Source organism: Ceratotherium simum, chromosome 29, assembly GCF_057802395.1.
Source record: "Ceratotherium simum simum isolate JZ-2026a chromosome 29, ASM5780239v1, whole genome shotgun sequence".
Lineage (NCBI taxonomy): Eukaryota > Metazoa > Chordata > Mammalia > Perissodactyla > Rhinocerotidae > Ceratotherium > Ceratotherium simum.
The window spans coordinates 13,230,050-13,244,644 of NC_141928.1; the positions used below are offsets into that span (position 1 = coordinate 13,230,050).

The following is a 14,595-nucleotide window of genomic DNA, read 5'->3' on the forward strand; positions in this document are numbered from 1 at the left end:
TGCTATTTGTTAGATTAAAGAACATTTATTTAAAAAAATACAGTCGTGTGTCACTTAACCATGGAGATAACATTCTAAGAAATGTGTCATTGGGTGATTTTGTCATTTTGTGAACATCATATGCTGTACTTACACAAACCTAGATTGTATAGCCTACTACATACCTGGGCTACATTCACTAGTCTTATGGGACCATCTTCTTACATGCAGTCTATTAATCGAAACGTCTTTTAGTGGCGCATGATGGTACAGAGGAACAGGGAGTGATAACCAAAAAAGGGAAAGCAGAAAATTACAAGCTCCTTCCTGAATGAGAAACTAAAGGTTCCCCACATTTTCTTAGGAACTTTTATGTAGCCTAATATGTCTGAGTTCTTCTCAATTCTGTTTCTAAAGATTCTTCTTTAGTTGTTTCTTGACCTAATCCTGAGCCTCTCTTTTTTTCTTCTGTCAGGGGAAGAGGCTGCTGGGTCCACCTTGAATCAGGAAGCTTTCATTCAAGGGGTCCCAATGAATGAGGTTCTCTCCTACTCGTAGGTGCAGCGATGGTTGTTGTGGTAGTGGGTATACAAAAAATGTGAGCAACAGATTTAATTGATCTCTTTGGTACTCACCTAATTCAGATGAGACTTCGTTAAGTCTTCAGAGCAAAACGTGCTTAACGTTTACTGGAGCATTTCTGTTTGGCTAACATGATCTGGACAGTTAAATTATAAGTTTTTGGTTCAGAGTTGCTAGTCCAAATAGGATTATTACCAGGAATAGTGTACGTTACTGAGATTAATTCTTTAAATATATTAATTTTACTGATTAAAAAACTATGAAGTTATTGTAAACATTCAAAAATTACAGGAATGTTGGACTAGGTTATATGTCAATTATTTTTCAATAACGCTGGGAAAAAGCCAATTCTTCACAAATTAATAAAATTCAATGCAGCTGTAATAACATTGTAAGGGAATTTTTAATGGGACTTGAGGAGAAGGTCATTCAAAAACTTGTGTAGAGGAGTAAATGACTAAGGAAAGACAGGATAATTATGAAAAAATTAGAGTAATGACAGAGAACTTATAGAACCCACAATCAAAGCCCATAATAATGACAAAAGATAAGATTATGGTACACCTAGAGAAAAACAAATCCAAAGACCAGCATAAAGAATTCTGTATACCTGTATTTATACATGTATATAGATTGTGATCTATATGGAACTTAATATATAATAAAGATTTATTTCATAACAATGGAGAAAGGGTGGACTATAAATAAGTGATATTTATGACAACTGACTGAATATTTGTAAAAAATAAGGCTAGATTTCTGTCCAACCCTCACATTGAAATAAAACTTGTATGAATGAAGAATCTAAAAGTAAAAAATCCAAACCATACACTAAGTATAAAAATCCAAAAATAACGGGGCATATTTTTATGGTCTGAAGATGGAGATGACATTCCAAGAAAGAAATAAAATGTAGAGACAAGAATGACAAAATACTATACTCAAATATGTGAATATGACATGCCGTGGTGGTGACCCACATACAAAATAGAGGAAGATTGGCACAATGTTAGCTCAGGGCTAATCTTCCTTAAGCAAAAAGGAAAAAGAAAAAGAGGAAAATTGGCAATGGATGTTAGCTCAGGGCAAACCTTCCTAAGCAAGAAAAAAAAGGTGAAATTTCTTTATAATTCCACTTCCCGGAGGACTAGAGTTGTGTACATATTTTAAAGTTGTTTTTCTCTGCATAGATCTATACACATATTATATTCAGGATGGGGTTATACTATCCATAATTCTTTTTCTCCCCTACAGACGGTGTTACAATGGATATCTTTGTACAGTAGTTACCCATGGTCAACTACAATCCAAAAGTATTAAATGGAAAATTCCAGAAGTAAACAATTCATAAGTTTTACATTGCGATGGTTCAGAGTAGCATGATGAAATCTCACACTGTCCTCCTCCATCCTGCCTGGGAGTGAATCATCCCTTTGTCCAGCCTATCCAGGCTGTTGTATGCTACCCACCCAACAGTCACATAGTAAGCCACTTGGTTAACAGATCAGGTGTGACGGTACCACAGTACTTATGTTCAACTAATCTCTTATTGTGCCTAATTTATAAATTAAACTTTATCGTAGGTATGTATGTATATGAAAAAATAATATATATATATATATTATATTTGAGAGATATATATATTATATATATTATATATATATATAGGGTTTGGTACTCCCCATGGTTTCAGGCATCCACTGGGGGTCTTGGAAGAATCCTCTGTGGATAAGGGGGGACTAGTGTATATACACATATATATTCATATATATATATGTATGTATATATACATATGTGTATGTATACATACATATATATATATTCATATATATATATGTATGTATATATATTGCACTCATGAGAGAGTTTCTATGGTATAGAATACATTCTGAAATACAGGGTGCTGAGTTGGAGTTTATGGACATTGACAATTTTAGTAGATATTCCCAATCTGAGCCAACTATGCCTCATCCCACTCCTGGGCAATGTATTCATTTGACTCTCTGGACTCTTTCCTTATTTCCTATGTTGTATCTTTCAGCCTCACGCCTGCGACATTGTTTTCCCTGGTGGTGAAGTTTTATCTCATCTCCTTGGGCTGGAATCTGGAATTCTCCAGATCTATGTGATGTTTCTCAGGGGCTGTGCTCAGCCCCCTTGCCATTTAGCTGAATCTAATGACATTGTATGTTTCCTCATGCCTCGGGCAAGTCATCTCACCTCAGCATAACCACCAATAAGATGGTGGTGGTGGGGGTTCTACTTTCTTCCCTGCCTACTCCTGCATTTGGAGACTCAAATGACAAGTGACATATGTGTATACCCGTGATTCCACCACCACATCAAATTATATGCATTAAATATGTGCAGTTTTTTGTATATCACTTATTCCTCAATAAAACTGTAAAAAAAAAAAAAGAAGCATTGCAGGGCGTGGAATGTTTGCAGACTTAATCTACATAGATAATGATCAGAGAACTCTGCCCATTTGGCTCTCCTTGAATAATTTTCAGTGGTAGAACTGAAAAGAATGAAATGATTTTGACTGCAGTTGGTTGAGCAGTCTCATAGGTGAAAGTCAATTCCACTATATTGCAATACCTGTTCATTGCCCCCAGAGCACAGTTGGAGGTGGTACACACCTGTTATCTGGTGCGAGATAATTACATATCTTGCTATCCTGAGATTTTTGAGGTGAAAATGCAATGTTAGTGTCGGGGGAAGAGGGAGAATCTCCCTCTGCCCTTTCCCTTAAGGTTCTTATGGCTGGCCAAATAATTAACAAGACAGGTTAGCAGGAGAAAATAATACCAAGTTTAATAACATGTATACATGGGAGAAAGCAGGGACACTGCGTTTCTCAACACAATAGCAGAAATTCTCGTCTTAAATACCATGTTCAGCCAATGACAAAGGAGGATTTTGGGGGTGGGAGGAGTCAGTTACAGGAGATTACCACTAAAGCACAGTAAACAAGAGTAAGGTTTATTATGCAGCCCCAAGGCCTCACCTTCCACATTGATAAGCCTCTAGAAATGAGGCCATCACCCTCTCTTCTCAAAACAGAGAGGGAGATACCTTTACAAATGGAGATTTCCCTTATAAATGTAAATGATTGTCTGGCATCTCCTCGCAGGGTCATCCAGAGAATGTGGCCAGAGAGACAGAACTTCTGATAAGAGGGGCTTGTTGGTGCCTTTTCTATTGTAACATTTACCCTACGTTATCTTTACAGCCATCATGATAGATCTGTTCCAGGAAGGAGCCACCATGTCAAATTCTTTAGGTAGTTAGTGGGGGAGGTCAAATGTCCCTAGAGAAAACAACCAAGGTAAAGAGATAGATTTCAGGGTGGCCAAATCTTGATCTCCCACATTAGTAAATGAGAGGACTAGAAATCAGAAAAGAGGACCTGTGCCTCCTCCCCAAATGTTTAGTTTCTCTTTCCCATGGCTGTTGATTTTGCATGACCCACACAAAGAGGAGGTAGAATGATGGGGTTTTGATTCACAGTCAATTTAAAAGTAAAAATGGAACCATTTTTCATTCCTTTCAAAGGAACAATTATAACTTGATTAGATTTTGTGCCTTCTTAAGTTTATTATGAATTACATTGTTTCACCACCTTTCCATCATTTAAATAAGATAAAGTATGAAAACACATTTTTACATGGTATAGCACTATGTAAATGAAAATTATTATGATTAGTAATAAAATATTTTGTATTACTGGCAAAGACATTGACAGTTAAGTGAAAGGGTTTGGTAAAGCTTTCTAGAGGTTGTTAGTATTATTGCTCATCCAATAAGTAGAGAAAAGACACATTAATGAGGGGTGTTGTTATCAGTAGTGGTTGGAAAGGTCATCAACAACTTGGACCCTTTGCAAGCTTTTAAATCACACTATTTCACCTTAAAAGATATTTACTCCCTTCCTTGACAGACAAGAAATATAGACTACTTCTATGCTTCTCCACTTTCTCAAAGTGGCATTTTCCACTTTGTGGACTTTTGTCATCTCCTGTTGGTTTTCCCTTCCTTGCTTCCTCACCACTCATGCAAGGCCCTTCTCCTAGCCACCTGCCCTCACGAATTCAGAAGTAAAACTTGGAGCACTGAATGCATCTCCTAAACAGGATATAAAATATTGGGTGGGTATACACTGGTATATGAAAGCTATCCATCATCCATGCAACTGCTTCCGTGAATGAGCAGGGACACTTGAGAAGTGACTAAACTGGAAAAACATTCAGCTAACCTTTATTGGACATTTCTGTGCTTAGTGCTTGTCTCATTTAAGCCTCACAAAAGCACTATGATGTCAGGAGCATTATTATCCCACTTTATAGATAAAGAGACTGAAGGTCAGAGAATCATACACCTGGTGAGTGGTATATCTAAGACTCGAGCACAACTATGTCTGGTTTCAAATTGTTTGTTTTAAACTACTCTACCACACCTGTTCCTAGAACCGTACACATGTGGATAAGAACTAGCTGGCATGTCCTCTGCAAACAGAGGTTTCTTACTGCCAAATGCCTTAAGCCTCTTTGCTGACCCACTCCTTGGATTTCATCCTTGGCTCCCACACAGTGGAATCTTTTCAATTTACTTCCATCCTACTCCCATTTCTGCCTCCCATTCCACAAAGCTCTCCTTTCTTCTTTGCCTTCAGAAGGAAGGGTTATAAGTTACTTTGGACCTCAGCTCTGTCAGATTACGAGAAATCAGGAGTTCTCTGCATTTGCAGCATCAGGAACTGATCTTAGAATCTCTCCTGGTCCAGATTTTTGAAATCCTAGCTTCTGCCTCTTCCCACATCCAGCTGTAAGACAAACAGGTACATAGTCCCCTAACAGGTATGTCCTGTTTGTGCTTCTGCAGGGCCTTTTCAGGCTGGATCCTCCTGTTTCAGCTCTCTGAAATCTCTCCTTTCTGCCTAGTTTTCACTCCTATATCAGATTAGATCTTTGCTTAGTGCTTCCTCCACCTGTTAAATTCTAGATTCCAAGGCAAGTGGACTTTTGAAACATGCCTATCGGACTTATTTTTGCAAGTAATTGTCTTCCCTCTGTCTCAACATAGCTTTGGTCTCCAACTGATCAACCAGAGGTGCTTCAAGTGGGACTTTTGCTGAAAACCAATCTCTTGTGTTCCTCTACTGAGCTGACAATGCCTCACCCACATGTCTCCTATTGAAGACACTCACTTCATTGCAACCCCTTCCCATGTGTGTTCTCAATCCTGGTACTATAAGATAGCAGTTACGCAGTGGTGACACGTGCCAGACACTGCTCTAAGAACTTTACACACATTAAGTTGCTTAGTCTTGACCACACCCCGTTTTACAGACAATGAAAGTGAGCTAAAGGGAATTGAAGTGATTTGCCTAAGGCCACACAGCTCCATCCCAGCTTCAGAATGTGTGCTGTTATTACCTTCATTATCCTAACTTTCTTGTTCACATGTTTCCTGACTTTTGAGATGAAGGAGAGAAGAAGATAGGATCAAGAGAAGGGAGAAAGATCACATGAGGATGTTGACCCCTCAGCCTCTGTTCCCAGAGATGCCTCATCCTTCCTACCTGTGGGCTTGACAGAGGAGACTGAGGGTCCTGATCAGGCATGGGGGCCTTCCAGGGGGTTATGATCAGCTCTGAATCTCTGAGGACGGAGGCTGCTTGAAGTGCAGATCTAGCTTTAGATATGTGCTCGTCCTTCTCTCTACCTACAGTGGGAGTAGATGATAGAAAGAGAGTCCCAAGGGCCTATTTTCCCTGCAATTCAGAGCCCTAGAGGAATTGACTCTGCAGTTTCCCCAGGAGAGGAGAACATTGCTGAGCTCTGTCTTCAGGAGCTTGTGGGGAACCTCGGCTCTAGAGGTGTAGCCTCTTGTACTTGGGAGGGAATTAGGGTCATGCAGCAGCTGGGGTGGAGGTGTGTTCATGCATGTACATGTGAAAAGTTTACATATGTGTGTTCTTTGTACATGCATGTGCTCCTGTGCATGCCTGTGTGTAGGCTTATGTGTGCCTACTCTGAAGGAGAGGTGATGGCCTCTGACATCTCTGACATTCTGTGTCTGCGTATATGACTGTATCTAGGTGCAGGTGTCGAGTTAGGAGAAAGGGAAGACTGAATAGATTCAGATGCTGGTTCTGCCTCTTACAAGCATTGTAAGCTTTGGCAACACTTAACTTTTGAGTCTCATATTTTTTTTGTTTGCCTTTTCAAACATTTTATTGCTTCAATTTCTTAAGCCAGACTACTTATTTTGGAATCCTTGTTTTACCAATTACTAAATGAGTGCATCTGGGGAAGAATTTTAGCTTCATTCACCCACATTATTTTCATCTATAAATGGCATAGCAATCACAATTTTAGATAGACTTTTTTCTATTTTTTCTGTTTAAATAGACTATTTTTTAGAGCCGTTATAGGTTCTCAACGAAATTGATCAAAAAGTACAGAGAGTTCCAATATAGCCTCTACCCCCGTACACACATCGCCTCCCCCATTATCAACATCCTCCACCAGAATGGTACATTTGTTATAATTGAGGAACTAAAGCCCATAGTTTACATGAGGGTTCACTTTTGGTGTTGTACCTTCTATGGATTTTGTCAAATGCACAATGGCTTTACTATAGTATAGAAAATAGTTTCATTGCCCTAAAAAGCATTTGTGCTCCACCTATTCCTTCCTCCTTTCCCCCTAACGCCTGGCAACCACTGATATTTTCACTGTCTCAGTAGTTTCGCCTTTTCTACAATGTCTTGTAGTTGGAATCAGATAGCAGGTAGCCTTTTCAACTAGTTTCTTTCATTTAGTAATATACGAGAGTTTCCTCCATGTGTTTTCATGGCTTGATAGCTTATTTCTTTTTAGCACTTTGTAATATTCCATGATATACAACAGTCTGGATATACCACAGTTTATCCATTTTTCTATTGAAAGATATCTTTTTTGTTTTTGGTAAGCAGCCATAGATAATTTTATTGTTGCATAGGGAATGCAAAAAAATTATTCTGCCACCTGAAGCAGTCTTCTGTTTTGTAAATGCTGCTTTGGTTTACAAGCACTGCCTCTGTTTCATGGTCTGAGCGATACAGTGGCTTCTAGAGGGACCCGTAGGGGGTCCATTGTCCCACTTCACAAGTCAGGCAGAGTGGTCCTCTGACTTGCCAGGGTCACAGTTAGGGTGGGGCTGGAATGGGATCTCAGTCTTATGGTTCCTTCTAGTTCCTGACTCCCAGGTTGTCTCTGAGTTACAGCAGCAGCTACACCACCTCCCTAACAAGGGGCAGGTGTGGTGGGTTAGGGCGGGGCCCGGGGGTAGATGTATTCTATGAAGGGAATCTAAAACCCTAAGGCATTCTAGTGGGAATCTGAAAGGTGACCACGTAAAAAAGGATTGGAATCAGGTCCTTGGTGTCTTTGAGGCCTGGGACCAGGTCCCTGGTATATTTATGGCAATGGGGATCTGGCTGACTTCACTTTCATCTTCTGAATTTCCTTAGTCCATGAAGCCCTAATTATATCTGTTTCTGTGCAGCAAACCCAGGGTGCGTATGATGCAGATCTGCGGGGCCCTGGCTCAAAAGAACTGAGTTACTGGCTACACTGTAAGAATTACTTTATGGTATGCCTCTAGAATTCCTGATATGTCCAGAGAAAACTGCTCTCAGAACGCTTCTCCTGGCCAGGGATGCATGGGCTCTGTCAAGCTCAGTAGTGTTTGTAGTTATAAGTCCTGCGCCGGGTACTATCCTAACCAGTGAATCAGTCTCTTCCGTGTGAAGTTCTGCTGATGGGGCATCTCCTGGAGTTTGCTTGGTTGAAAAGAGATTCTTATGCCATGGAGAGAAATGCATCAATATCCTTATCTCTGTCATCTGCCTCTTGAAACTTGTTCTATTCATGGCTTTTATGACTACTCTTTTTTGGTTCTGTTTACTAATAACTTCTCTATCAGACTCTTCTATGTCTGAAATACTCAGCACTCTTCCCTAGGTTCTCCTCAACTTTCATATTTCACGCCCTTCCTTGTTTGTGTCACTCATTCTGATAAATAGATTATGTTCAAGGAACTAAGTATTCAGTACTGAGATAAATCTCCAACATTTATGTACACATAATGAGCTTGCCGTGGAAGGACATTTCCCTTCACAATTTCTCATGAAAGGATATGCCTGTAGAATTATTCAACTACTGTATTCAAGCAGCCTCCCAGGTATCTGTGTGGTGGGAAGAGAGGCTGTCAAGCAGTTTCCTGGTCTACTTCCAAGGGCCATAGAGAGCATTTCACACAACCTGGCAAGATATTCAGAAGGTCTGCTTAGACCATTCCTCTGATTATATCTACTTTCAGAAGGGATTTATTCTTACAAATGCTTATTAGCTATTTCCCGGGTTAACTTCTGGACTCCCTTGTTTGGATAGCAAAACTTGTATTAAAGTCTCTAAATACTACCCGCCCACATTAGGTCACTCCTTCTGAAGGGTGACAGGGTATCTTGTGGGAATTGCTTCATATTCTGACAGAGACAACACTCTAGTCCTGATTGAGCAGGTTAGGACTAACCTGCGGGCCATAGTGGTCACTCTTTCAGCCCAATGTGCTATCATGGTTTCTTAGTATCTAGAATTCCTCTTAGTTTGAACTTTAGAAAATCTCTAGGCTTATACTTAAATATCATGATTTCTTAGTGACTGTGTGTTGTTGAGAAAAAGAAGTCTGGGGCTGATGACAGAGTGAGGTCAGAATTAAAAAAAATATGTTGGTTTCCTGGGACAAGAGGACTTAATTTGCTTTATAAGTTGCAGGAAGGTATAATTAATTAATTAATTAATTAAATATATGCCAGGCATTCTCCACATTGTAAAGCAGTGTATTGTACTTGCCTGATCATGAGAAAACTATGGCACATCAATAGAGTAAGTGGAAAGGGTATAGGTCTTTTAGGTTTGCATCCCCAAAGCTGAATGACTGGTGAGAAACAATGGTGAAAGCCAGGTATGCCTGAACAAATATGAGGGCTCTTGAAAATTGACTTTGGTTTTTGGATTTCTGATTGCTTTCTGATAATTGGAAGAGGACATAGTGATAGCAATGTCAGGGACCTTGATGTTGGGCCCTAGGTGTTCCTATCTTTTCTTAGGCTGCTATACACCTCTTATAATGTCATTAAGGCCAAAAGAATTATAGTCAACTTTAGGTCCTGATATCAACAAACTTATGATTTATAAAAGATGGTAGTTGTAAAAACTTTATAAAATTATTGAAGAATTATTCCAGAAAATTATTTCAGAGAGAGTATATATTTTTTGTTACTATTGTTGTTGACAATAACATAATCAGAGAATGATTGATTAAGCCACAAATTCACACATATGTATTTGTGTTATTAGAGGTGTGTAGTAGTCATTACTACAATTCACCAAATGCTTCTGGCTCTCTATTTTACAGATATATCGTTGGATTGTGCCTGTTCGCTCTCTTGTGTTTGATGGGGTCTTGAGATTAGTTGTGGACAATGAGTTGTAGTCAGAAGTGGTGTGAGTCACTTCTGGAGCAGAGTATTTAATTGCCTGTTCAAATCTTCACAAGTCATTCTCAGCTTCAAACAGAATGATGATTAATGTTTACGATGGAGACTGCTCCATCAACTTTGGTCCCTGAGTGTTTAAAAAGAGCAGCACCCTTATAGTTTTCTATGGTGGGTATGAAGTATGAACAAGAAATAAACCTTTGGTTTAAGGTCCAAAGATTTTGAGATTGTTTGTTCTACAGCACAACCTAGCTTATCCTGACTGATATACATTGCTTTTTCCAGGATATAAAAGGCATTTCAGTGAGGCTGTGACCATGTTGCAAAAAGAAGAATTAAGAGTCAAGGGAAAGGGAGTTGAGTACTGAGAATTCATATTGTGATGACACTTTGGTGTTGGTGGGAGAATAAATCTGCTTTGTAGATTCTTCCATCTTTCCAGCCTTATTCTCCTTCTTCTCAACTTGAACAAGCCTCCCAGGGCTTTTCACGGTTCCTGAAACACATTCCAATGTTTATTGCCCCTACCTGCTTAGATGGTTTCCACTAGATGAAATTCTCTGCCACTTTCCTCATCTATTGAACTTTCATGTGTCAAAATCAAGGACAATCTTAGTTCTTAAGGACATTCTTAAGGACAATCTTAGTTCATTCTTCAAAGAGTCTTCTCCAGTTCCCTTGATATCCATGTAATGTCTTATTCTAAAAACTATAGGACTTTATATTTCCTTGAGTACTAGCCAATGTCAAGCTTACAGAAGAGTTATTTGTAGATAGATTTATTCCACTATATGGGTGGCACACATAGTTTTCCTGAAATCCTGATACCTAGCAGTACCTGGTCTGTGATTGAACATATATTTCATCAAAGTCATTGATTGAAACCAAGAATTCTATCTTCCATGTCAATTCTCTTTCTGCTATTCAACACTATCTGTCAATACCTCTCTGGGTGCCATGTGAAAAATGGGTAGGTAGGAAGGTAACCTGATCATCTTTTAGGTCATTTCCCAATTGTGATATTGTATCTTGTTATTTCTTCTATGAGTATATTCTTTCCCTTAATTTCCTCAAACCCATCTTCATATCTTTGTTCCTCAGGCTGTAGATGAAAGGATTCAGCATGGGTGTCACTACTGTGTACATAACTGTGGCAACCCGGTCCTTCACCACTGAGTACATGGATAGGGGCCTAAAATAGACATAGATGACACTCCCATAGAACAAGACCACTACAGTGAGGTGGGAGCCACAGGTAGAGAAGGCCTTCCACTTCCCAGCTGCAGAGGGGATTCTGAGCACAGTAATGATGATTCGCAGGTAGGAGAAGAGGATGCATAGGAAGGGGGTTGCAATGACAGCTAGGGTCTCCGTCATGACCACAATCTGGTTGGAGGAAGTGTCGGAGCAGGATAGCTTTAATACAGGTTGAGTATCACAAAAAAAGTGCTTAATGACATGGGAGGCACAGAAAGACAGTTGGGACATGAGTAGCACACGGAGCAGGGAGTGGAGGTGTGAGATAGTGCAAGTACCCAGTAGCATGAGGAGGCAACACCGTGGGTTCATAACCACATCATAATGTAAGGGGTTGCAGATGGCTACCAGCCGGTCTATGGCCATAGAGGCCAGCAGGTAGCTGTCAGTGTTTGCAAAGGCCATGAAGAAGTACATCTGGACCAGGCAGCCCATGTAGGAGATAGACTTTGTCTCTGATAGTAAGTTTCCCAGCATCTTGGGCACAATGACTGTTGTGAAGCAGATGTCCATGAATGACAGGTTGCTGAGAAAAAAGTACATAGGTGTGTGGAGCCGGGAGTCAGAGTGAATGGTCAGGATGATGAGTACATTCCCCACCACAGTGACCAGGTACATGATGAGGAAGATGGCAAAGAGGGGCTTCTGTAGGTGAAGGTTGGAAGAGATGCCCAGGAGGATGAAGTCTGAGGTGCTGCAGCTGTAGTTCTTTATCTCCATGTCTCTGACTTCCTGGACAGGGTTTGGAGAAGCAGTGAGAGAGAGGTGAAGTGCAATTTCATCAAGACTGCTTCTTTTTCAACCTCCATCCTATAAAAAAGCCTGCTGCTATTTGTTAGGTTTTTAAAAAATATTTACTTCAAGTAATTACACAGAAACAGTGAGTAAAATCCAGCAAGTGAAAAGTGAAAAAATTCCAAACTGCTTCCTAAATGAGAAGCTCAAGTTTTCCCATGTGTTTAGTAATTTTTGTGTACCAGAGTTCATCTGAGTTGTGCTCAGTTTTCTTTTTAAGGATTCTTAGGTTATTTCTTGACCAACCTGAGCCTCTTTTTAGCCTCTCCTTGTTCTTTTCGTCCCAGGCGAAGAGGCTGTGAGGTCTCACTTTGAATCAGGATGCTTTCATACAAGGGGTCCCCATGATTGAGGTCTTCTCATCAGGATCCTCTCCTACTGATAGTTCCAGAGATGGTGGTGGTGGTAATGGGGATAGGACAAAAGTGAGCATCAGATTCATTCACTTCTCCTTGATATCTGTAGAAGTCGGGTGATATTTCCTTAAGTTTTCCCAGCAAAACCTGCTTAAAGTTTATTTAAGAATTTCTGTTTGGCAAATATGATCTGAACACTTAAATTATAAACTTTTGGTTCAGAGATGACACTCAAAATAAGAATCGCACCAGGTATAGCATATGTTACTGAGATAAATTCTTTAAATATATTACTATTTTCTGATTAAAAAACTATGAAGTTATCATTCTAAACATTCACATATTACCGGAATATGAAAACTTTGAATGTAAGAGTCCAGTTCCCATAAATATCATGGAAAAGACAAAGCAAGGATGGCCTCTGTTACCACTATTAAGCGACATTGCTCTGATAGCAGTCTAAGCCAGTAAAAAAGCAAAAGGAAATAAATAGGAGGCATAAACTTTAGAAAACATGAAATTGTCATTTATTTATTTATTTTTTTTGATGAGGAAGATTAGCCCTGAGTTAACATCTGTTGCTAATCTTCCTCTTTTTGCTTGAGGAAGATTGTCCCTGAGCTATCATCTGTGCCAATCTTCCTCTATTTTATATGTGGGATGCCTCCACAGCATGGCTTGATGAGCAGCGTGTAGGTCTGCACCCGAGATCAGAACCTGCAAACCCTAGGCTTCCAAAGCAGAGTGCGTGAACCTAACCACTATGCCACCGGGCCCGCCCCGAAATTGTCATTATTTTTAGGTGACTTGATTGTGTAGAAAAATACAGGAGAATCATTTGAGAACTTTAAACCTGTGAAGATTTTACCAAAGTGTCCAGATATAAATGCAAATATTAATACTTTTTCCTGTATTAGAAAAATGTAATGGAGAAAAAAGTTTCAATTGACAATGGCAAGAAAGTTTATAAAATACTTAGGATTAAACCTGAGAGGGCAAAAGAAAAAGAAATGTGCAAGACCTATCTGAAGAAACTATAACAGAACACAAAAGGAGGATCTGAATAAACTGAGATACTATACCTCTAAAAAAGGAAGAGTCAATATTTCAAAATGTCCATTCCTAGATTACCATATAAGGTATATCGTACAGTGGTTGTCTTTCTCTGCCTGACTTATTTCACTTAGCATAATGCCCTCAATGTCCATCCATGTTGTTGCAAATGGTGGGATTTCCTTCTTTCTCATGGCTGAATCTAAAAAGACAAACTCCTAGAAACAGAGAGTAGAATGGTGGTTGCCAGAGGCTGGGAGGTAAGGGAAATGGGGAGATATTGATCAAAGGTACAAACTTCCAGTCATACAATGAATAAGTTCCAGGGATCCAATGTACAGCATGGTGACTAAAGTTAACAATACTGTATTATATACTTGAAATTTGCTAAGAGAGTAGATACTTATTTATTTATTATTTATTTTTATTGAGATATAATTGACATATACAATTGTATAAGTTTAAGGTGTATAATGTGTTGATTTGATATATTTATATATTGCAATATGATTACCAGCATAGCATTAGTTAGCACCTCTATATGCCACATAAGTATAATTTCTTTTTTGCGGTGGGAACAATTAAGATATAGTCTCTTAGCAACTTTAAAGTTTATATGTAATTCAGTATTGTTGTCTATAATCACTATGCTATACATTGGAATTCCAGGATTTATTTATGTACCAGTTGCAAGCTGTACCCTTAAACAACATTTCCCCTATTCTCCCACCTCTCAGCCCCTAGTAACCACTATTCTACTTAAGAGAGTATATCTTAAGTCAATTCTTCTGAAATTGATAAAATTCAATGTACCCATAATAACTCCAAAGAAATTTTTAATGGGACTTGAGAAGGTCATTTTAAAATTCATCTAGAGGAGCAAATGGCTGAGGAAAGACAGGGTAATTTTGAAAAAATTAGAATAATGTCAGAGAACTTTTCTAACCGAAAATCAAAGCATATAATAATGAAAAACAATAAGATAATGGTACATACAGAGAAAAACAAATCAATGGACCAGCA

The 14,595-nt window shown here is 39.1% G+C and overlaps 1 protein-coding gene across 1 annotated transcript; it reads right to left on the bottom strand.

Annotated features, from left to right (window-relative positions):
• Window positions 1-11,121: 11,121 nt before the first annotated feature.
• LOC101394803 (olfactory receptor 1L4-like) lies at window positions 11,122-12,103 on the bottom strand. Its single transcript, XM_004423421.2, has one exon. The coding sequence runs from the start codon at window positions 12,086-12,088 to the stop codon at window positions 11,153-11,155; it is 936 nt and encodes a 311-aa protein (XP_004423478.1). The 5' UTR covers window positions 12,089-12,103; the 3' UTR covers window positions 11,122-11,152.
• Window positions 12,104-14,595: the final 2,492 nt, after the last annotated feature.

Bases quoted from the DNA above. Each gene is read 5' to 3' on its own strand.
- LOC101394803 (XM_004423421.2), bottom strand. From the start codon at position 12,088: ATGGAGATAAAGAACTACAGCTGCAGCACCTCAGACTTCATCCTCCTG.